At 49.2% G+C, this 21,723-nt stretch overlaps 2 protein-coding genes and 1 long non-coding RNA gene across 6 annotated transcripts; 2 read left to right on the top strand and 1 right to left on the bottom strand.

The window, feature by feature from the left end:
• The first annotated feature begins 530 nt into the window (after positions 1-530).
• On the top strand, positions 531-8,457 carry LOC148639213 (cold-inducible RNA-binding protein-like). 4 transcript variants are annotated; one of them, XM_088622202.1, is made up of 7 exons: positions 531-684; positions 1,804-1,921; positions 2,644-2,750; positions 3,406-3,544; positions 4,091-4,178; positions 4,484-4,527; positions 7,708-8,457. In XM_088622202.1, exons 2-7 carry the CDS (start codon positions 1,822-1,824, stop codon positions 7,725-7,727), a joined length of 498 nt encoding a protein of 165 aa, XP_088478328.1. In that variant the 5' UTR covers positions 531-684; positions 1,804-1,821; the 3' UTR covers positions 7,728-8,457. The 4 variants fall into 4 exon arrangements, with proteins under 4 accessions (XP_088478328.1, XP_088478325.1, XP_088478327.1 ...); XM_088622199.1 differs by having other exon boundaries at positions 3,406-3,565; XM_088622201.1 differs by lacking the exon at positions 7,708-8,457 and adding an exon at positions 5,179-6,002 and having other exon boundaries at positions 3,406-3,565.
• Positions 8,458-9,865: 1,408 nt separating this feature from the next.
• LOC148639212 (uncharacterized) lies at positions 9,866-15,918 on the top strand. Its single transcript, XR_015930826.1, has 2 exons — positions 9,866-10,173; positions 14,833-15,918. It is a non-coding gene; the product is annotated as an uncharacterized LOC148639212 (long non-coding RNA).
• Positions 12,108-18,271, bottom strand: LOC148639211 (duodenase-1-like). Its single transcript, XM_088622076.1, has 6 exons — positions 18,253-18,271; positions 17,453-17,584; positions 15,010-15,166; positions 14,531-14,666; positions 13,447-13,701; positions 12,108-12,869 (listed from the first exon to the last, which is right to left on the bottom strand). The coding sequence occupies exons 2-6, from the start codon at positions 17,511-17,513 to the stop codon at positions 12,717-12,719; spliced, it is 762 nt and encodes a 253-aa protein (XP_088478202.1). The 5' UTR covers positions 17,514-17,584; positions 18,253-18,271; the 3' UTR covers positions 12,108-12,716.
• Between the last annotated feature and the right edge of the window lie 3,452 nt (positions 18,272-21,723).

Genomic DNA, 21,723 nt, shown 5'->3' with positions numbered 1-21,723 from the left:
TAAATTGAGTTTCGGTGGGTGAAACGTCTGAAGGCGATGGGGCAGAGGCACTGGTGAAATGGTCTGATTAAGTGGAGGGAGAAAACGTTTTGCGAAAGCTTTGTTAATGCAAATCGAAATCTATAAATTGATGGGGTTTAAAATAAGATCGTAAGGAGGCTAGCGGCGCGTATATGGACCAGACCAGTACGAACCGTTTCGGAGGCCGACTGAACGAAAGGTTATGTTTAAATCCCGTGCATCTTGAAAAGATCAGAAATATCTCAATAACGTCTAATATGTATGAGAAAGCGTTGGTTTTCTATTTTAATGCAGCACAAGGGAACTTGTGCTATGTTAACGTTGGAGTGCGCAAGATCTAGGATAAGAATTAATCATGCTTTGGGTGCATTTGTGTTTAAAGACGGGTTTTTTTTTCCAGTAGCGGGATTTATTCAGGATCTAGCTCGCTCCGCTTCTCAACCAAGCGTTGGGTACAGCAGTCGCGAAATGGATGGACGGGTTATCCGCGAATGAGAGACGCCGTCGCAAAAATTCAAAATAAAAGGGCTGGCGACTAGCGATGCATATTCATGAGGGGGCGGGGCCGCAAGCTGCCGTATAAAAGCCCGCCTGTGCGGTTGGTCCGTCCCCATTATCGCTGCCGGTTGCTTGAGGGAGCTGTGGTCTCTAGTCTCATACAAGGTAAACATTTCATTTTTATACCATTGACGCTCGCAGGCTGCTAAGCTCCGCAATGACGTGGTTGATCGAGCCTGATGTATTTTTGTGTTGGTTTTTTTTTTTAAAACCGCCCGATTGCGCCGAGATACAAATTATTTTACAGTCCTTCGTAAGATGCCCCCTTTTTCGGGGGGAAAATCCGAGGGGGTTTCCGCAAGCGCGGGGGTTCTTCCTCCGGCGGGCTTTGTTTTCGCCCGCTTCGCCTCCTTTTAGACGGCCTTGCTTCCGTGCCGTTCCTGGGTGACGCAGTGCTTTTAAAGAAAGGATTTAAAGATAAAAAAATGGCGCCGCTGCTTTCGTGGGGGTGGTGGTGGTGGGGGGGAGGGGCGGTAACAAAGCGAACAGCTCCACGAGTGCCTGCCCGGAGGGAGGCTGCGAGGAGGATGCACCCGCTGAAACGCAACCCCCGGGCGCAGCGCGGTGTCCCGCCGGGGGTAAAGGCGCAGGCACGGCCCGCGAAGGGGATGGAGTGACGGCCGGAGTGCAGACGTCCTCCGCACCGGCAGGAAAATGGCGTCTTAAGCGCTTCCATTAGCTGGGGGGGGGGAGGGTGGTCTTTGTCCATTAACAGCTCGGCTCCAAAATGGCTTTTACAGGATGCTTCGTAGCTTCGTTTTTATTTTATTTTTTTTTAATGATCGAATCCCACATGGGGGAGCAATGCGGTACCGGCGGCGAATGAACGTAACTGCGTGCGTGGGTGGAGTGGTGTCCCCTTTCTGCGAGGAGAGAGAGAGAGAGAAAGGAGGGAAGGAAGGAACGAGGGGAGGTAAAATGGTGGCCGGCGTGCGTAGATCCACGGCCACGTGACCGGCCCCCTCCCCTCCCCCCCCCACAAAAAAAAGTTCGTGCGGGGGTCGGGTTTGTCGCGAGAGGCTGGCGGGGCCGCATCGGGGCTCCGCGCCAGCAGGACCCGGAGCGGATCAGCCCGGCGCCCCCCCCCGAGATAATCGATCATTCTTTTTTTAAAGAACTATTGTTTTTTTAAAAAATATTTCGGAAGAGGGGGGGGTGCTCGACACGTGGGTCTTTGTACTGGACGACGAGCCGTGATCGTGAATGCCGTGTGCGTCTCCGCAGTCCCGCAGAACCGACAGAATGTCTGAGGAAGGAAAGCTGTTCGTCGGAGGCCTGAGCTTCGACACCAACGAGCAGGCCCTGGAAGATGTCTTCAGCAAGTACGGGCAGATCTCTGAAGGTGAGGGGCAGGGGCCGCGCGGCATTGTGGGGTGTCTGCATTTCGGTGGGGGGAGGAGGAGGGGGGGGGGTCAGAGAGAAGCAGCCCAGCCAGCCAGCTCCTGTAATGGGACAAGTAAAGGTTTATTCCATGCTGGAAGAAGAAAACAAACAACGTTTTGGCCACAATTTTTTTTTCCTTCTCTTTCCAGCATGGAATAAACCTTGACTTGTTGCTTTGCAGCCTATGGGTGCTGAAGCAGCTCCCTACTTGAGCTGCTTTTGTCTGTAATGTCCAGATATTGTCCAGTAGGCTTGAGTTGAGTTTTCTCGAGCTGAGGTTCTTGCCCTCACTCTTTGGACAGGTTTAGCTCAGCGGCCTTCAGGCTGCCTGAGGCTTTGGGTGAGGGCGTTACTAGGGCCTTTGGCATTCATCCATTTTTCTTAGCGCTGTATCCAGGTCAGGGTTGTAGGGTGGGCAGAGCCTATCCCAGCATGCAATGGGCAAGAGGCAGGGGGTTAGACTGTGTGAGGAGAACATGCAAGCTCCATACAGACAGCACCCCGGATCAGGAATCGGACTTTGAGCCCCAGCTCTGCGAGGCAGTAGTGCTCACCACTGTGCTGCCCTAGTTGGGGGGTTATTTTGAGTGCAATTCACCCGGTTCCTCCAGTTTTAGACTCCTTTCTGTGGCTGATGGTAGCACCAGATTCCTCATCTCTCTTTTTTTTTTCCTCACCAAGTCGTCGTGATTAAGGACCGGGAGACCCAGAGGTCCCGAGGCTTCGGGTTTGTCACCTTCGAGAACCCCGACGACGCCAAAGATGCGATGTCGGCCATGAACGGCACGGTGAGCCCACCTGCGTGGGGTCGGTGGGGGGGTGACTCCTGACATGGCGTCTTATGAGCTGGAGCAGCACTGTATCTAGTGTAGAGAGAGCTCACGAAGCTCCTTTAGAATGTGCCCCCCCAACATAAAGGGGAACCACAGTCCCAATTCCTCGGCGTCGTTATCAAATCTCTGTAACAAATTAAATTCATTGCTGACTTTACCAAAAATCTTAAACGCTGAATTACCTACTTTTTGGAAGTAGTGTAGATCACCCGGTTGTCGCAAAGCCTCGCTCTCACTACAGGTGAGAGTGCGAGATCCCGCAAATTGACATGAAGATGCCCTTCCCACTCACTAGTCCCTGTAATGACAACGGTGGAAGTTCTGTGCAGCCACCATGCTGTGGAGAGTTCACGAGAATTGTGGAGCAGCCCTTCCTGCTCATTAGTCCCTGTCATGAAGTAATTGGACGTAACTGTATTGAAAGGGATGCATTCACAATGTTACCTCGTTTGGGTGCCTAACATGGAACTGCGCACACCTTTAGAGCCGTCTAATTTGTGATGCGTTGCTGCATACATCTTGCTTTTGCTGTGATTTTGTAATGCGCTCATCCCTGCCAGTTCTTTCTAACCCTGAATTCCTCCCTCCCTGTCCCTCTTCCTCCCCGCAGTCCGTGGACGGCAGGCAGATCCGCGTCGACCAGGCGGGAAAGTCCTCCGGGAGCCGGCCAGGCGGCGGATTCAGGGGCGCAGGCTCTGGGGGCCGCGGAGGCGGGTTCTTCAGGGGGGGGCGAGGGGGTTTCAGCAGAGGTGGGCGTGGTTTTTCACAAGGCAAGTTTGTTGTCCCCTCCCCCCCTCCCAACAGTGCCAGCCTTCATTTTTGAGTGGAGAATGACCCCCGACCCCCTGTTTGCTGGGGAAAATCCTGGGACTGCATGCATCCGAGCTCCGTGCTTCGTCCCTTTTCTGTCCCACATGGCTGTTGTGGGCGTGTGGAGTTTTGTCCCTTGTCCGTTTTGCAATGCATCCCAGTAGCGTGCCCACCAGGAGTGTCTCTGTATAGCCTCCTGGAAGAGGGACTGCTGTGCTTCAGCATCCATATTATAGCACCTCTTACAGCTGACACTTCTGGCACTGAATACAAAGTGACCAGCAAACACTGCATGTTTTTTGCTGCAGTGAGTGTTCATCAGCAACCATCTGAAAGTGGAAACCAGCCCCCCTAACTTTGCCACTTCTTTCAAGGAAATGGCTTCACCTTAGTTAAGCCTTTCAGTACAAAGTGCAGTGCTTGGCGTTGGGCATGGGGGGAGATCCTGGGCTCATGGGCAGCGATCTCACGATGTTGTTCCATAGGTGGCGGAGACCGTGGCTTCGGGGGTGGTCGCTACGATAACAGGAGTGGAGGCTACTCGTCCGACAGAGGTTATTACAACAGAGACAGGTGAGCTGCAGAGCTGGGGCCCGATGATTGGGGGGCAGAATTGGGCAGGAGAATACACTGTTGCGTGGGGGAGGAGCCAGAATCAATACATCAATATCTGGAATCCGTCCCTTTCTGGGAAGGGGCACTGCAACTCCAGAGCCTCGAGACAGGATCACACATGCACTAATGGGGGATGCCAGTCCATCCCGGCAACATGTAACATAAGTCTTGGGGCGGGAGAGATTAATGTGGGGTGGGTGAGCTGCTCTCCAAGTCTGTGAATGTAGTCGTCCACGCTGACCATCTGCTACCTTTTTCTGCAGGGCGCAGGGAGGCGGATCGTACCGGGAAAACTACGACAGCTATGGTAAGAACTCCTGTCCCGGTCCCCAGCTCCGGGCTTCTTGTCCTCTACAGTGGGGCTCAGCTTTCGTTTGGGCTCTCTAATGCAAATGTATTTGTTCCATATTTCCAACAGATACAGATGGGTTACTCAGCTAAGCAGTTGCAAAATGTCCTTTTGAAATATTAAAATGGTGTAGATGGAATTCACTGCAAATAGTAGGACCCATTCATATTTAGGTGGAAAGGCTGTCCCTGGCCAGGCACTGATAGCTGCTTTTGAGTAGTATCCCAGTCCACAGAGATCCAGTGGCATCTAAGGGTGCAGATCAGCGTCACAGACCATGTATCTTCACTGCCTCAGACAGAGCAGTGGGCTTGAGTTGCAGATCACAGCCAGGATGATGCTCCGATCTTACCGGCTCAGTTGATGATCATCTAGTGGGAGGGGTGGGGGGTGTAAGTTGCCTAAAGTAACTGCAAGCTGAACTTGAACCCCTCAGGAAAGCGAGTTCTGCAGCAGCCCTTGTTATCCCAGGAGGTTGCCGCTTGTGGATTTCGAACAGCTCAGTCCTACTTGCAGTTAATTCAGTAGTTTTTTTTTTTTTCCCCCTCAATAGTCTGGACGGTTGGAAAATCTTTTGATGTTTACCTTCTGCTTGCTTCTTGTCCTCAGCTACATACAACGAGTAAAATACCCATCCAGCACCCAAGATGGACCTTCCAAAAAGGCTGTAATTTAAAGATTTGTTTTTGGGGAACTTCGCAGACAAAGTACTTGTAGTACCAACGCATTTTATACTTTTGGACTGTTTTGTGTTTGTTTCTTTTTTTTAAGATGTCCTAAAAGCTCCTGATGTGAGACTGCAATATTTTTTTTTTAGTTTCATCTTTTCAGTCAAATGTCAATACATGAAGGGTTTGTTTTAAAGCTCCAGACCGTCTTCAGTGCATGCTGGCTTTCATTTTGACAGCACTTTATTTTAGTTTTTTTGTTTTAGTTTTGGAGCTGTTCACTGTTCATTTTCACTGGAGAAGGAATAAGAAGAGAGGGTGTTTTTTTAACTTTAATTTAACGTGAAAAAATTAACCCAAAAGCTCTAATGGGACTTCGGCATGCTGTTCTACACATTCTAGTATATATTGGAAAAATATCCCCAATTTTGTTTTTAATTTTAGAAATGTTCTTGCACATTCGGAATGGAAGGTAGCTTTTTCAGCTTCCCACTTGCACATGGCTATAAAACAAGTTTCAAGGTTGAGCGACAGTTGTCTGTTCCTACCATGTGCACATCCTGTCTAAAATCTAGGGTTTTGTACAAGTGCACATCTATACAGAGTTTCTGCCTTTTTCTAAGAACAAGACAATATTGGAAATGTATCTTTTTACTGTCCTTTTTATTGGAAGAAGCTAAGTTGTATTTGAAATGGTTTAGGAAACGTTTGTATTAAAAGACTTGGCTTCACGAAGCCCATTAAAACCACCTGAATTTACTGTGATTTGTGGCTGTAACATGTCTCTTTTGCTTCCCTTTTGCACCACACAAACAGAGCCAGAAAAGTGCATTTACCTTAAAACTTGGTACATAGAATGTTTTCTTTTAAGTAGTTGCAGGTCGTACATGAAAAGAATGCAAAAGGATATATCCATAATGGGATGGATGGTGGGTTATTGTTGCACATGGTTTTGTGATTCAAGTAGAGAACTAAACTGATACTTCTGGAGATGCAGTCCCTGTGTTTTCACAGAGACCGCCTCATGCAAATCAAATTAAAAGGCTAAATCATGTGCAAGTAGCTCTGCTCCCCTTAGCAGGTAGCATCATACTGTAGTTCCTGATCTGGTTTTAAAATGCCTGGGTATTAAGAGCCACTGGAGCTCCTGGGTGAAGGCCCAGTTGCAAAGCAGGGAGCAGGGATTTGTGAACGGCTTCCCAACTAATCTCTGATCTTCGAGTCCTCAGCTGACTGTCCAGATGGGCTGGCTGTGCCCTGCTAGATGGGCAGCAGGGCTGTGAAATGTCTGAACAGAATGGGAGGGTGAGCTATGCGCAGGAGCAGGCTGGGGTCATTCTGATTCCAGATGGTACTTGGGTTGATGATGCATGTTTTGTGCCAATTCAGTGTTAGGCTAGTTAAACTATCTTAGTGCACTAAACTGGGATGCACGGTTTTGTCCATTTAGCATTGGTCTGCTCTGTCTATAAAGGTACAAGTCGAAAGCAGAAGAGCATTTTGGCTACTAAATCCGCAGGTGGAGAATCTGCAGACAGCCTTTTCTGCCTTTTGCCATGGGATTGACCTTTTGTTGTTGGGCTGTGGGGTTTGGACAATGAGTGTGCTATCACACCCGCTGAGCCTGCAGTCCTGCGCGCGGTGGGGGGAACTGGCCTGTTCTTGGGTAATAGGCTGCACAGGAGGGAGGCAAATCCTGTCACAATTGGTGCGTTTCTTTTCAAGGTGAATCGATGGCGCACAGTAAGGCATTGTGCGGAGAGCCTCGTGGTCCTGCAGCACAGCTGGCTTCTAACTGCGTTGCCTTAAAACGAAGAAACGACCCCGCCCCACCAGAACCTGCCCGGCTTTTTGTTTTGATACACATCTGTTGGGTGGACTTCAGAGTAGACCCTGTGCCGGCACACTCAGATGTTTCGTGCCCGAGTTTAAACACCCGGACAAGGGTCAATGGTAATTCGTGAGTGCTGTAGTGTCCTGTAGCTTTAAAAGCACTGGGAATTCAAGCCGGAATTGATGGAAAGCCAGGACGGCTACAGTTGGCACATGGGGGTTGCTAGTTTTTTTTTCCCCCAGTACCTTAATGTTTTGTTATATACCCTTCCGGCTCGGAACAGCCCGTTGGGTTGAGGCTCTGCTGGTAGACGTCGGAAGAACGTGCCAGTTTCTTCCCGGGCCGGGGTGAGAGTACTGACCCTGGCAGGAGGAGTTTGGATGTTGCAAAAAGCTTGTGTAGCAGGTGCACAGTTACTCCAGTGTGATGGTTTTTGTGCGGAGTAAGGAAGGTATAAGCACTAAGTAAGCAAACCACAAGGTGTTGAAAGGCATGGAAGGAGAGAAGGTGGCTTGGTGAAAGGCTGCCTGCCTGGTTTCTTTCCTGCCGATTAAAAGTCTTCCCGTGACGCGATCGGGCTGCAGCACGAAGGTGGCGTCTTGGGTTTGTCTCTGAATCTGCGTTTTTCCTCTGCAGGTAATGAGGCCAGCTGGTGAAGCAGGCAGAGGCGGTGCCTCTCTGGGCTGTGTGAGGGCCAGAGAGCCTCCTGTACCCCGCTGGTCCTGTCCAGCTCTCTGCTGCCAGATTGCCAGACCACGTCCTGCAGTGTCACAGCTCTTAACCGCTGCCGCAGCCTGTCCCTCTCCCTCCCCCCCCCCCTCTTTTTTTTTTGAACCTGCGGCCCCGGGTTCGACTCTTCGATAAGACACGCACAGTCGAGCACAGCTGGCGGTGTGGCTACAGCGCGGGGAAACGGAAGCTCTGCTCTGGGCAGTGGTGTGTGTGTGTGTGTGTGTGTGCGGTCGATCAGGTGGGCAGCCCGCTCTGCCCTGCAGGGGGGGGGTCCGCCAGCGTGGGGGAAGTGGGTGTTTTTGTCGAAGCCGAATTTTGTGATCTCTCCTCTCCTGGGGTTCTGAAGAGCGCGCGCCAGGGTGCAAATTGGGGACCCCAGCTCTCTTCTCGCCTGTGCCAGCGTTCCTGGCTGCCCTTCATCTGCGAGGGGACCACTGTGTCTTTGCACCAGGGTGTTTGTGCAGGGAGTGTCCGCAGTGAACTCTTGCATGGTGTCGAGAGCAGGTGTTTCAAGAGCCGCAGCTGAAGCACTTGGGAAAAGGCAGTGCAAGGGCAGGGTCACTACAGGACTGCCTTCAGGTCATTTCACTGTTTTTCTTCTGCACCGCCCTGTATCTGCATGATTGTTCTTAATAAAAAACATCCCGAAACACACAGTGAGCTGTCTTTCTGATTTCTCCCAGTTTGGGTTATTTTTATGCTTTTCTCTCTGGGTTGTGATGTTGGTTCCCTCCGGGTTGCTGGGTTGTAATTTTGAGCTTTCTTTGGGTAACGCCGGCAACGGAGGCTTATTCTGACTTGGAATGTTGAAAGGGGAAACGCAGCCCCGATTTCTTACACCTGTTACTGTACCGGGGGGGGGAAACGCAACACCTCCTCCACCCTCTGGCCCTCCCGTCTGCGTGGAACAGGGTGAAGAGTGACTCATCCGTGAGGAGGACCTGAGTCCATCGCAGCCTCGGGCCCAAGCCAGCCGGGTGTGAGGTCCAGGAGGTGTGAGCAGAGGGCCTCTGACAGGTCGCTTGCTCTAAGGCCAGCAGCATGGAGCCTCACTGTCCTGTCACTGATGCGGGCATCGTGTCTGATGGCAGTTTCAGCAGCGGTAAGGGTGGCAGATCTGAAACGATCTCTCAGATGGACCTGATGTGTCTGTCCTGCTCTGGTGTGGTCACCCGAGGGGGACCGGATCTTGGACGGTCATCTGTCCTGGCAGTCTGCTGAAACCTTCTCTGCAGTCGGGACACAGTGGAGCGGCTCACTCCATAGTGTCTGGCAACGCTGGCACATGACAGGCCTGCCTGCAGCATGCCAAGTTTAGGGTGCCATTCGAATCACAGAAAACTGACTCAGTGTGGTCTTTTTCTTGCAGCGACCTAAGCCTTGAATTAAGGCCTTTTTAAAGGTGACCTGATCAGGCATTGTTCCACCTGGATCTCGTTGGGTAAAAGTGCACCTAACGAGCTTTCCTGTGATTGGCAAGTTGCAATGCCTCACTGCACAAGCTGTTTTGCTGGTCAGAGGGCTGAGAACAAATTGACAACTTTTTGTGAAAGTAAATGAGCTATAATTATAGTATTCTCATTCCAGCAACTGTTGCGTTTCTTTTTTCCATCCGTATATATTTCGGTAATAAATTGGTGGACCATATCTAAAAAAATTCAAATTCCAAATAAACAAAATTGTGAACTTTGTGGAAGTACTGTGTGGTGGCCACACAGTACTTTCAATAAGCCGGGAATTGCAAAGTGATGCTGCCCTTCCTGCTCACTAGTCACTGTAATGACTAATGTACTGTGATGTACGAGCGAATAAGTACAGGTTGTGCAGCAGACATTTCACTGCAGAAATATTCCAACGTGATCTGCCTGCAGAGGTAACAAGTAAGTAGTATTTCTGAGCGAAACCGTCTCGAAGTCAAGAGCAATATTTCTATTGGATTAAAAGAGGGGAACTCACAAACCTTTTTTTTATTTAGGGAACTCACAAGCCTGCTTGTTTACAATGTAATAGGGTCACATCACGTCACCAGAAGTTTTGCTGCCTCGTTCTGAATCGTAGAGTATGGCGCTGCACGGACCTGGAAATGTGATCTATTTTGCGATGGAAATTGGAGGTTTTACACGTTACTGTGTACATTGTACTGCCATTGTAGTTTGAAATGCGCCCATCGGGTCTCCGGCGGATGCCTGTATTGCTTCATCTCTTCTGAGCGGCCACTGGATGTTGGAAATACGGCCGCCGTGAAGAGTTTTGGGGGTCCACTGCGAGTTTCACACCTCGCACTTAGCGGGATCATCTCTGTAGTGAAGCACACGTCCTGCCTACAGCGCGGGGTTTGGAAAAGCTGCAGCGAGGTGGCGCTCATTAACGGTAAGGATTTGCTCGATTTTAAAACTTTAATTCTTGCGCTAGGGTTTAAATGCAGGGTGCACTTGGCATGTTCACTGGAGGGCAGGTGCGCTTTAGTCTTGCTGCCAGTTGGCGGTGGTTCTAGAAGTACTCAAGAAAGGCTGAAGTGTTTTGGGGGGCACTGTAGTGGTGCTGATAGCCCACTAGAGGGAGCCAAAGGCTTGCAAATGCGCTTTTATTCGGCTGGGAAGCGCAATATCGGAAACGCGTGCTCGCCGTAAACCTGAGTCAAAGCGCTTACTGCTCTGCGTGAACAGCAACGGATCGATTTTAAATAGAAACTTTAAGCGGGGTGGGATGACGTGTTTCTTGGGTTGCGTGTCTGGAGTTCGTGAGCTAGCAGTTAGGAAATTGCTTTATCTACTTCGGTTGAAAGGTACTGACAGCCTCAGAAAGCACCACCCAGCCCATCTCAGCATCCTTCGGAATACCTAGTGGTTTAATTGCCCATCTGTGATGTCATTTGTTTCCATAGCAACCAGCACTCTCTTTTACTTATTTCTCCGCAGTGTAGCTGTAGGTCATTAACAGTGACTTCAAATAGCTTCCAGACTAGCTGCGTCTTACAGTAAAGTAGTTTCCAGCTTCCCAGTAAAAGAGAAAACTATTCTGAGTTTTGCTATGTTCTCTATTGAAGTTCAGGAGTTTTTTTTAGTGTTCTCCCTTGCTGCAGTACTAGCCTCGTCCTGTGGGTGGCAGTGTTGTTGAAGTTCTTTGCCGTACTGGGTTGATTGAGAAAGGAATCCAGTACATAAGATAAGATCACTTTATTGGCCCTTTAGAATTACTCGCATTAGGAATTTGTCTTTTTCACATACCCCAGCTTACTCTCCATGAGACACACAGACAGGGAGAGAAGCTGGGGGTCAGAGCGCAGGGTCAGACATTTATACAGCACCCCTGGAGCAGCTGGGGTGAAGGGCCTTGCTCAGGGGCCCAACGGAGTAGGAGTCCTCTGCCGGCCACGGGATTTGAACCGGCAACCTTCCAGCCACAGGGGCAGAGTCTGAGCCACAGAGCCACCACTCCGCACCAATACATCGTGCAAATAAATCCCCACTAGTGAGGACCAGGTTTTTAACGATGCTCTGTAGGCAAGTAGGAAACCTCAAGGTGAACAGCTTTAATCTCATGCACGTGCATGTAGAGCTAAATGCAGTGCCTTGTTCTAGGAATGTGTAGATATACAGTGCGGTCATGACGCAGTTTATTTTGGGATATTTATTTTTAAAAAATGTTCCGCTAAGAATGAATTGCATTGATGCCACACCTTTCATTTTACAGTATAGGACCGAGAGCAACCTGTTTTATTTTCCTATCGCTAGCTCAAATAGTGTGTTTTTCTCTAGCGATGATGGGGATACGTGCGGTAGGGGGGGTTTCTTTTGACTCGGCCTGGTGAGGAAGAGGAGGACCACCAGCGCGCAGATGGGCGTGGCCTCGTGCTATAGGTGTGCGAGCATGGTTGAGGAGGAGAGTCAGCCATGTTAGCTGGAAATGCTGAGGCATAGTATTATGGGAAGGGCAAACGAGACAGGATGTTGCTTTGCGAGATCTTATCTCTTCTTTGAAAAGTGGAGCTAACAAAACCTGCTCCCTCTGGTTTGAGACGGCGTTTCTTTTCTGTGCTCAAGTGCAACACAGTAAGTTCCCCTTAGAGCTCCACCTGGGGCTTCATTTGGTATTTTTTACAGGGAAATGTAAGGACGTCCAACAGTCCACAGGACAGGAAGGGATTATCCCACTTCAGGTATTGAAAGCAGTTAATTTCTTAACCCATAATCAATTAGCTAAAAACACAGCCGGAATCTTGATCGAAAGGCATGCTTGTTGTGTACCAAGACTGGCACACATTATCATTCTGAAGTAAGAGAGACAAAATCAAGCACGTTGAATAGTTTTTTGGCTTTTATTTTGTTATTTGCAGTCAGACACACAGGAGCTGAGGAGAGGCAAGGAGGAGAGGAGAGATTTGGCATGGAAAATGACTTTCCAGTGGCCCAGGGTTTTACAGAGGAGATGTTGTCCTCTTGGAAGCGTGGCAGAGTGTTACAACAGGGGTGTTTCTACTGACAAGAGCACGCATGCTTCCTTCAAATCCGTACAAATCAATCTGTTCAGCCTTGGATTAGTCCTTTCACATCTTTTGAAGCGTGCGAAAAAGACAATTTTACCAGGCTCAGTGTGGGTTATTTTCTCGTTTTTGCAGTTGGCATAGCGCAGCTATCTCTGGGCTGGGTTTTTTTTTTCCTGTTTCATTGAGGGTTTGTCCACGACGAATCAGGGTTCTCGGTCATCCTGGTCTCCTCCGGGACCCCAGGACGGCTGCAGCAAAGCCAGTCGCGGTGTAGCCAGCGCATAGCAGCGTCGTCAAGAGGCTGGGGGATTTCAGTCAGGCAGCTAGCGGGGCGCCCGGGACGCCGAGGACCCCTGTCTGTGCAGGAGGGGGCACATGGCGGCCAGCGGGCCCAGTGGCGTTCCTGGAGGCACTGCTGAGTGGCCCCTCAGTTAGCGCTGACGATTTTGCTGATCCAGGGCTGGTACGTGGAGATGCGGGTGTAGACGTGGGGGAACCCTCTCAGATTGCAGGGGTTCGTACTGAAGGACACGATCCCATAAGCCTTGCCGCCACACACGAGGGGGCTCCCCGAATCTCCCTGGGTTGAGAAAGAGAGATTTGTGGGATTATTAGGGCTTGTCTGAGCAGTTGCCAGTGCCGCAGGGCCATGTGCAAAGTGATGGCTAACAGGTGCTGCTGTTGCACAGGGGTGTGGTTACCCAGGGCGGCACAGGGGGCTGCCTCACAGCACCCTGGTGCTGTCTGCGTGGAGTTTGCATGTTCTCCCTGTGTTCGTGCGGGTGTCCTCCAGGGTGCTCCACTTTCCTCCCACAGTACAAAAGCCATACTGGTATGTTAAGTGGATACTGGTAAAATTGGCCCTAATATTAGTGTGCCTGTGCCTGTGTCAGTGCCTGTGTCAGTGTCAGTGTATGCTCTGGGCTGGTGTCCCATCCAGGGTGTACCTGCCTTGTGCCCATGGCTTGCTGGGACAGGCTGCAGCTCCCCAGTGACCTTGTACCCTGTAAGGGATAAAGCATCTAGAAAACAGATAGATGGACACCCCCCCCATGAAAAGCCTTCTCATTAGCTTTAAGGCCAATGAGCTTGGTCTGGAAGAAGAGGTTAGAAATGGGTGCATGGCGGGGTTACCCTATGTGTGTCTGGGCACGTACCACGCAGGGCCCCCTCCTCGCCTGGGTGCAGATCATGTTGTCGGTGATGCCCCCCCTCCAGTCCCTGTCGCACCGCTTCCTGCCGACGACCGTGACGTTGACTTCCTGCAGCTCGCTGAGGTGGTTCTCCCCGTCGGCGTCCGCGCTACCCCAGCCGCTCACCAGGCACTGCGCGCGCTCCCTCGGGTCCTCCTCCCCCTCCTGCGCCAGGGCCAGGGGCTCCACGAACCGGTTCAGGGTGGCGTTGGTCTGCAGCTGTGGGAGCAGAGAGGAGAGACCCGTGGCGGCATGGCTCGGCTCGGTTCGGCACAGCTCGGCTCGGCACGCCGCGGCGCTCTGAGAAAACCGACAGGGTTTGGGATTTCTAAACACGACGGCCACCTGCTCTCTCCCAGAAACCCCCGTGGTGACGTTTCTGCACCCTGTCACCCTAGTTCACAAAAATATCTCAGTACACGTTCTAGCAAGGCATGACACTCTGATCAGTTAAAAACCTTCTTGGTCGGGTGATTGTCCTTCGTCAGTCAGTAAGAGCGAGGGGGTGTTGGGGCGGAATTTGCACAATGAAAGAGTCCCCCCAGGCCCTCGCAGTCCTGCGGTCCGGGCTTTTCCCCTGTCCCGGCTCTGGAACTGCGGTTGAGCCCAGGGAACAGGGATTTCTCCTTTATAATAATAATAATAATTGCTTACACTTATATAGCGCTTTTCTGGACACTCCACTCAAACCGCTTTACAGGTAATGGGGATCCCCTCCACCATCACCAATGTGCAGCCCCACCTGGATGATGCGACGGCAGCCATAGTGCGCCAGAACGCTCCTCACACATCAGCAATCAGTGGGGAGGAGAGCAGAGTGATGAAGCCAATTCATAGATGGGGATTATTAGGAGGCCATGATTGGTAAGGGCCAATGGGGAATCCCTTCCAGCACTCCTTCGCCGTCGAGTAGCGATTCCAACTGCGTTTGCGTTACTTCCTCAAGTCAGAGTGTTTCCCAGGGATTCCAGCCCTTGTTTTCTGGCGAGCCGAGCCCTGGAGGTGCCGGGCTCTTCCGGAGGCCGGGGGCGTGCCGAGTGAGGCTCACCTTCAGTAACATGATGTCGTTTTCCAGGTTCTCCTCCGAGTAATCTTCATGAGGGAACTGCTTCTGGACATCGAGCACCTGTCTGGAGGACTCCTGTTTCTTCAGTGCATGGGCGCCCAGCAGCACGTAGAGTTTTCTGCAAGACACACACACACACACAAACACAATGGAGGATCCCCGTTACACACAGCTTTCTCTCTCGGATCAAGGGGGTTTGATGTATTCGGCATCAAAAAAATTGTTTTTCAGTTTTTTCTTGGATTTCCCAGAGTCATGTCAGTGATTTTTTTTTTCCTCGCCAGGCGGCTGGAGCAGCGGATCCGTGGAAAGGAAAGACCCGTTGTGGCTCGGCTCGGCACGGCACGGCGCGGCTCGGCTCTGCTTGGCACAGCTTGGCACGGCTCGGCTCGGCTCGGCTCGGCTCGGCTCTGCTCTGCTTGGCATGGCTCGGCTCGGCTCGGCTGCTACACGGGGGGTACCTCCCAGCGCAGTGGGCCGCGGTCACGACGAAGTCCTCTCTGATCAGGAAGCCCCCGCAGCTGGCCACCTTGTCTCTCTGGACCACCAGGTAGGCCATGTAGGGTCTGCTGTGCGGCTGGGCCTCGTGGCCCCCGATGATCCCGTCTCTGAAGAGCCCTGCGAGTTCGTGGGACACAGGTGAGAACTGCCCCCCCTCTTTGTTAGAATCACGCACCCAGCAGGCTGCCAGCTGACACGGGCCGGGTTAGCGCAGGGGGCCCAGTGAGCTGCTGGACTTTTTTTCTCTAAGGGTTATAGCGGGCTACCCAAACTGCCACCCCTGCAGTTCCCTCCATTGCACTACTCCCTATACGAGCCCAGTAAGCGAAGACTCATTAAGGCAACACTATATCCCCATTCGAATCCATTCAGAAGTCTCCGATTCGTTCCAAGTGCTCCCAACCGGACATAAACCAGTTGAGTCCACTTCCGGACTCTTGCAATGTGGAAACAACTTGCAACTGGAAACAAACCAGTTGGGTTTTTCTGGTGAGTTTGAAAAATGTGGCACCATAAGCAGCTTAGTATAAGTTACAAAAAGCAGAGTAGAACAACATGTCTTTTTCGCTCAAGCTGTTTAAATGTATTATGAAAGAGTTATGTGGTGACATCAAATTTGTATGATCTGTACTGCACATGAGCACTAGAAGTGACACCAACTAATCAATGTATTACTAAACAGAAATAGTTTATTGTGTGTGGTGGTAAATCTTGTACAAAGACAGAATAAAACCCCCAACTGTAAAAGTAAGGTAGAGCATCAAACGATCTAGTGATCTCGACACTGTGCATTCATAGTGTGCATAACCAAATTAAAACACGCACTGTACACAAGGATAAAACCCACAAATAAAGAGTCTTTTTACCAATATTGTTTTTACTTTTTTTGCTTTGTTATTTTTGTTATGGTGGTTGTGATAACGGCAGCCGAGAGGAGGGAAAAGTAAAACTGGCACAAAGAGCTACGCGCTTGGAGCTCGAATTAGTTCACTCGGCGAGCAAAAATAGTTTTGTATGTGTGTCACTCGTCCTAGCGAGTGCTCGTAAATGAAGTGCTCGTTTAGCACGGAATGAGGGTGCTTGAATGCACGCGTCCTGATTCTCTTTAGAATTTAACAGTGAAACCTGAGCCAGAGGGCACAAGTGGGAACTGTGTGGGAGTGCATTTCAAATCGAGGACAGGAGGCACTTCTTTACACAAAGGGTTGCGGGAGTCTGGAACAAGCTCCCCACCCACGCTGCTGAAGGTGATACCCTGGCTTCTTCCAGGAAATGGCTGAAAGAGATCAGTTTACCGCCAGCTACCAAGTGGACTAGATGGGCCAAGTGGCCTTTTCTCAGGTATAACTGTCCGTATGTTCTAATGATCAATTAACTAATGAAGGAGAGGGATATAGCAAAGTTCCATCACAGAGTGCATTGACATAGCCAACCATCTGGATCTAACAGATCCCCCTCCTGGTGCTGAGGCCAGTTACACAGACAGAAACCTTTAAAAGGGTACTTAATCCCCACTGAGCAGTAAAGTGCACTCTTTCTCCTACTCTTTCTCTTTGTCAGGCTACACAGTACTCTCCCCTGTGACCTACATCATGCTGCGGAAACACAGAGCCATTAAAACAGTAGAGTTTCACAAAAACAGAACCTGTATCTCCAACAGTGCCAGCGGCAGAGATGTCCTAGTGAGCCCACATTGAAGCAACATGAAATCCGCATGTACAGTACCCAAGACATACTTACGCTGAGTCAAAGATTTCCCTCCACGTTCCTTTAGAATAATGTAAACACGAGCTGCCAGGGATCTTAAGGTTTTGCAGAATAAACTAATGATTTTGACCTGTCCCACAAAAGCAAACTCATTCCTGCTTGAGCAGAAGAGATCAGTATTCTTATTTTCCTTCCTTAAGCTCTTGTCACTGCGTTATTGTAAGATGTTTTTTTAAAAGAGATTTTGCTTCAGACAGGGCTGCTGATCCCACAGGCCTCTGGACTGGAATTCACAGCCTCAAAAGTTAACTAAGAGCTGCCCTAACTAAAGAACATCGACAAAGAGCTATGTGGAAGTGCATTGAGGCACGTCTTTGCACAAAAGGTTGTGGGAGCATGGAACGGCATTGTGGTTGAGGCTGATACCCTGGCTTCTTCCGCAACACAGCCGGGTGAGATCTCTGGATCCATTGAAGACGAACTACCAAAAAGTGCTGAATGTCGTTTTCTAACCTCTGCGATAGCCCTTAACCCCACAGAAGAGCGACAAGAATAACTAGAGGTTCCCTCAGGGTGCCTGTGCACGCGTGTGTGCCCCCCTGCCGACTGGCGGCGCCGGCCCCAGAACCGCGCGGCGGGACCGGGGCCGATGCCCGGGCCAGCGGGGTGGTGAGGGGGGGTGGAGGATGAGTTTACCTGCGCTGGAGAGTGATGAGAGCAGCGAGAGAGCGGCGGCGAGGCTCTGCAGGAAGCCCATGATCTCGCTGGGGTGTCAGAGAGGGACTGTGGCTCCGTCAGGCTGCCAGCGGCTCTTAAAAAGGGGAGGCCCTGTTCTCGCCGCAGAGAGCGAGGGAAAAAAAAAAAGTGGCCAAAACGAATTAGCGTTTCGATGCACGATTGAGCCCGCTTTTTCTCTCTCTCTCCCTCACACACACACACACTCACACACACACACGCTGGTGCCCTCCCCCTAGTGGAAACAGTAATAGTGAGATACCTTTTGCAATTAACGCAAATTAAAAACCAGTGCTAGAGTGCATTTCCTGATGAGCTGGAAATGAATGTCATAACAGTCTAGTAACCAGCTGCTCATTTCTGACATACAAGTGGTATAAACGTGCAGGAAAAGGCACAATGCTGTACCTGTCCAGTATGTTACAACCATTCCTCACTTTATTACATTATATCACTTATTTTGGTTTATATTGGCAATACAAAGTTATTAGAATCATGAGCAGCTGTTAATAAAGTCTGTATGACACTACTCTAAAAGAGATTTTTTAAGTACCAGACTAGGTTTTTTTTAGTTATAGGTTCTTATCCAAAAAGCCCTGTCCAGAGTTCCATGTGGAGTGCATTTCTTTCTCATTAATTGTAATCACTGTGTTTGCACTTCAGTCAAATATTGTAATAATGATCGAGTGCAGGAACATTATCTGATACCGGCAGCACAAATATTTGAGTTCAGTGAGGCCAAATTTCCCATTGGCCCTTACCCATCATGGCCTCCTAATAATCCCCCTCTCTGAACTGGCTTCATCACTCTGCTCTCCTCCCCACTGAGAGCTGGTGTGTGGGGAGCGGACTGGAGCATCATCCAGGTGGGGGTACACACTGGTGGTGGTGGAGGGGATCCCCATTACCTGTAAAGCGCTTTGAGTGGAGGGTCCAGAAAAGCGCTATATAAGTGTAAGCAATTATAATTATTATTATTGTCCTCAACAACTAACCGCAGTGCCTCAGACTCAATACACATCTGCACTCTGCACTTTCTGCATGGTCTACCATTTTGTTTTCTCACTGCTACATATTTATTGCCCCACAACATTGTTCCTGTTGTTATTATTTATTATGTTGGTCATGTGCTGTCTACATTGTGTGGTGTTGTCTGCTGTACTGTGTAACTCCTCTTCTCGGCTCTTAATTGCACACTGAAAAGTAGATGAAAGCAACATTTCAGCTGTTTGGCCTTCTTCAGGAATGGGCATCTTCAGGCTGGGGGTGAGATGAAGGCTCAAGGGCTGAAACATTGTGTTTTTTCTTTTCATTCGTCAGCGTGGAATTAACCTTTACTTGTTCCTGTGCAGCCAACACACCCTGACACAGTACCTAGAAAGCCTAATTCTAGACACTGTCCATCTTCCATTGTCATGAGTTTCACTAATTAAAGTGGGAATATCTTGGAGAAGTTATACTTAATTCAATACTCTAAATGTATTGAATGCAAACTCTTGCCTTAGAAGATTTCTAATTCATTGAAGGCATTTTAAACTTCTAAGAGTATGATGTTTTCATGTGGGTAAAGATATTGCAACATTATCAGCAGAGAGCTGTGTATTTTGGTTATTTTCATTTAAAAAAAGTCTGCAAGCAAAAGTCAACACGTTGGGCGTCTTCAGAATGAACAGTGAAACACGAACCCTAATGCCACTGAGAACAGGAACCATTTCTTTACACAAAGGGTGGTGGGAGACGGGAACAAGCAGCCCAGCCATATTGTTAAAGTTGGTACCCTGTGAAACACCTGGATGAAATCGCCCGGTCGATCAGCTACTAACTACCGAGCGAGCTAGCTGAGCCGCCCCTTTGTAATCATTCCTACTCCCTCAAAAAGAAGAGAAAAAAAACACGTTAATTTTGGAAATCAAACACCAAGAGCGGAAGAGTACAGTATTTCATGTAGAGCCACTTCTCCTTTTTGTGAACCACAGCTGACCCTGTGAAGCAGTGAACCGGTGCATCAGTTAGCATAAATCAACCCTTATTCTAAACTGTAAGGCACTGGAATTGTGGTTTTCAGCGAGGGGGGGGAGTGAGACAGCCTGCAGGAATTTCTGACTTTGAAAACGCTGTTTTACAGGGACCGCTTCTGTCTACCAGACGGGCCCCAAGGAAACATTTGAAGAAACAGGACTCCATAAAGGAAAGCGCGTTGAGTTATTTATTTTCAATTACGTAGCGAGCGCTGCCTGTTCCCTTGCGGTCTGCTGGGGCTTCAGAGGGAGAGATGAAGTCGAGTCTCTTTCGGCGGGACAGCGGGATAAAAAAAAACCCCAACGCGTCGCGTATCGAATAACAGACAGCAAGAAGACGGCCTCGAAATGATTTTTATTGCCTTCCAGATGACACACACGCACAAAAACTTAATCCACGATTAAAACGAAATCTGTGTGTTTTGTTTTTTTCTCCGTCTAAATCTTTGGGACGTGTCTGTGCCCGGTCCTCGGTTGTGCTCCACGGTTTTGAACCGAGGAGGAGAGAGCAAGCGACTTATACCTCCTTTTTATTCCAAAACGGTCTGTTAACCACGTCACTGCGGCGGGAAGGATGCGAGTCTCGTTATTGCTTTAATTAATCAATCAGTTAATTAATTGCTTACACTTACATTGCGCTTTTCTGGACACTCCACTCAAAGTGCTTTACAGGTAATGGGGATCCCCTCCACACCCACCAGTGTGCAGCCCCACCTGGATGATGCGACGGCAGCCATAGTGCGTCGTATCATCTTTTAAACTCGTCTTTACAGCCCAAACGAGTCAGCGCAGTGCCGATCGGGTTCACACGCGGTCTGAAAATGTACCGAACGTTTTCTTCCTTCAAAAGGATGCTGTTACGAGGTGGGTAGTGTGGTCACTGTTGAAGTGTGTGGGGAGAGCGAGTCAGAAAATAATGTAGTTTTGTTCTCCTTTACATTAAACTCGCACACTCCAAGCTCCTTGTGTTAGTTGTTTCCCCAGATAACACGTTTGACTTCCATGACACAGAGGTGCAGAGTTTGATTTTCTGTCTCTCCCAAATCGTAAACATTTAACCAAGCAGGTTTGATCAGGTAAAAGACCAATCTGCTCATTTACGCATTTGAAACAGTTCCTAGTACTAGACGTGGTTTCCACAAAAGAAAAGACGGCCTATCTTCTCAAGAGCTGAAAGGGTTAAAGATGATTTCTGATTAAAAAAGAAATCATGAGGTGGCAGGTATCACTTCAGATGTTTTTTTTTTCCAACCACTAAATTGTGGTTACTTCGTGTTTACTCTGCGAAGCTATTCTATCGTTTCACAACTAGTGCCAGAGTACAGCAGCTTTTTCACACGTGGTTAGTTCTGCATACTGGAATTAAGATGCAAAAAAAGCTAGTTTTGTTTTTTTACTGATTTGAGAGATTAACACCAGAAATGCATTCAGAACTGCCTCGAGGGTGAGCTCAGTCTTATGCAACTTATTATGTATTAAAAAGAGGTGTTCTCCCACATGATGACCGAGATTGTTCCAACATTCATTGTGAAAAAAGTCTAATGACTAATTATGGTCTTTTAGCACCTCTGACTCTGTGTTGCCCCTTGTCGCCCACAGTCCTGTGGATGTTTGTAGATTTCTAGAAAGTCTCTCTCCTGTCCTTAGTAAAACAAACCTCGTTTCACTCCCTCCCAACACTGCAAGGTGAAAGCAGTTATGCCTTTTTAAACTCGTCTTTTGCTTGTCTTTTGTTACTGTGATGTGCGGCTGCCTCTTAGTTTCGGACTCCGGAGACAGAGGGGTTGTACACCCTGACAGCAGATAATGAGAGTTGCCACTTCTTTACACAAAGGATTGTGGGAGTGGGGAACAAGCAGCCCATCCATGTGGTTGAAGACAGCCTCCTCTCATTCTTCAAGAAATGGCCAGTTGAGACCCTCACAGGAGTTAGGTGCTAGAAAACAATCAAGACAGATGGACTGAAAGAGTTGCTGGGCTGATGTCCTTTGTAACTTTTCTTTCTAGTCCCTTTCCTTACCTTCTTATATTATTCTTGTATTATTATTATCTTTATATTCTTAGCCCTTATATGATCATTATTCTCATGCTCTTATGTTAGACCGTTTGCAAGGCTCATAAGAAGGGTTTTGTTGCAGGCTGTTTCCTATAAGAAATAAGATCAGATCACTTTACTGGCCATATACAATTTCTTGTATTAGGAATTTGTCTTTT

Source organism: Lepisosteus platostomus, chromosome 27, assembly GCF_059453375.1.
Source record: "Lepisosteus platostomus isolate fLepPlt1 chromosome 27, fLepPlt1.hap1, whole genome shotgun sequence".
NCBI classification, from domain to species: domain Eukaryota; kingdom Metazoa; phylum Chordata; class Actinopteri; order Semionotiformes; family Lepisosteidae; genus Lepisosteus; species Lepisosteus platostomus.
Note: the sequence above shows the minus strand (reverse complement) of the source record. Positions and strands in the feature narration are given on the sequence as shown.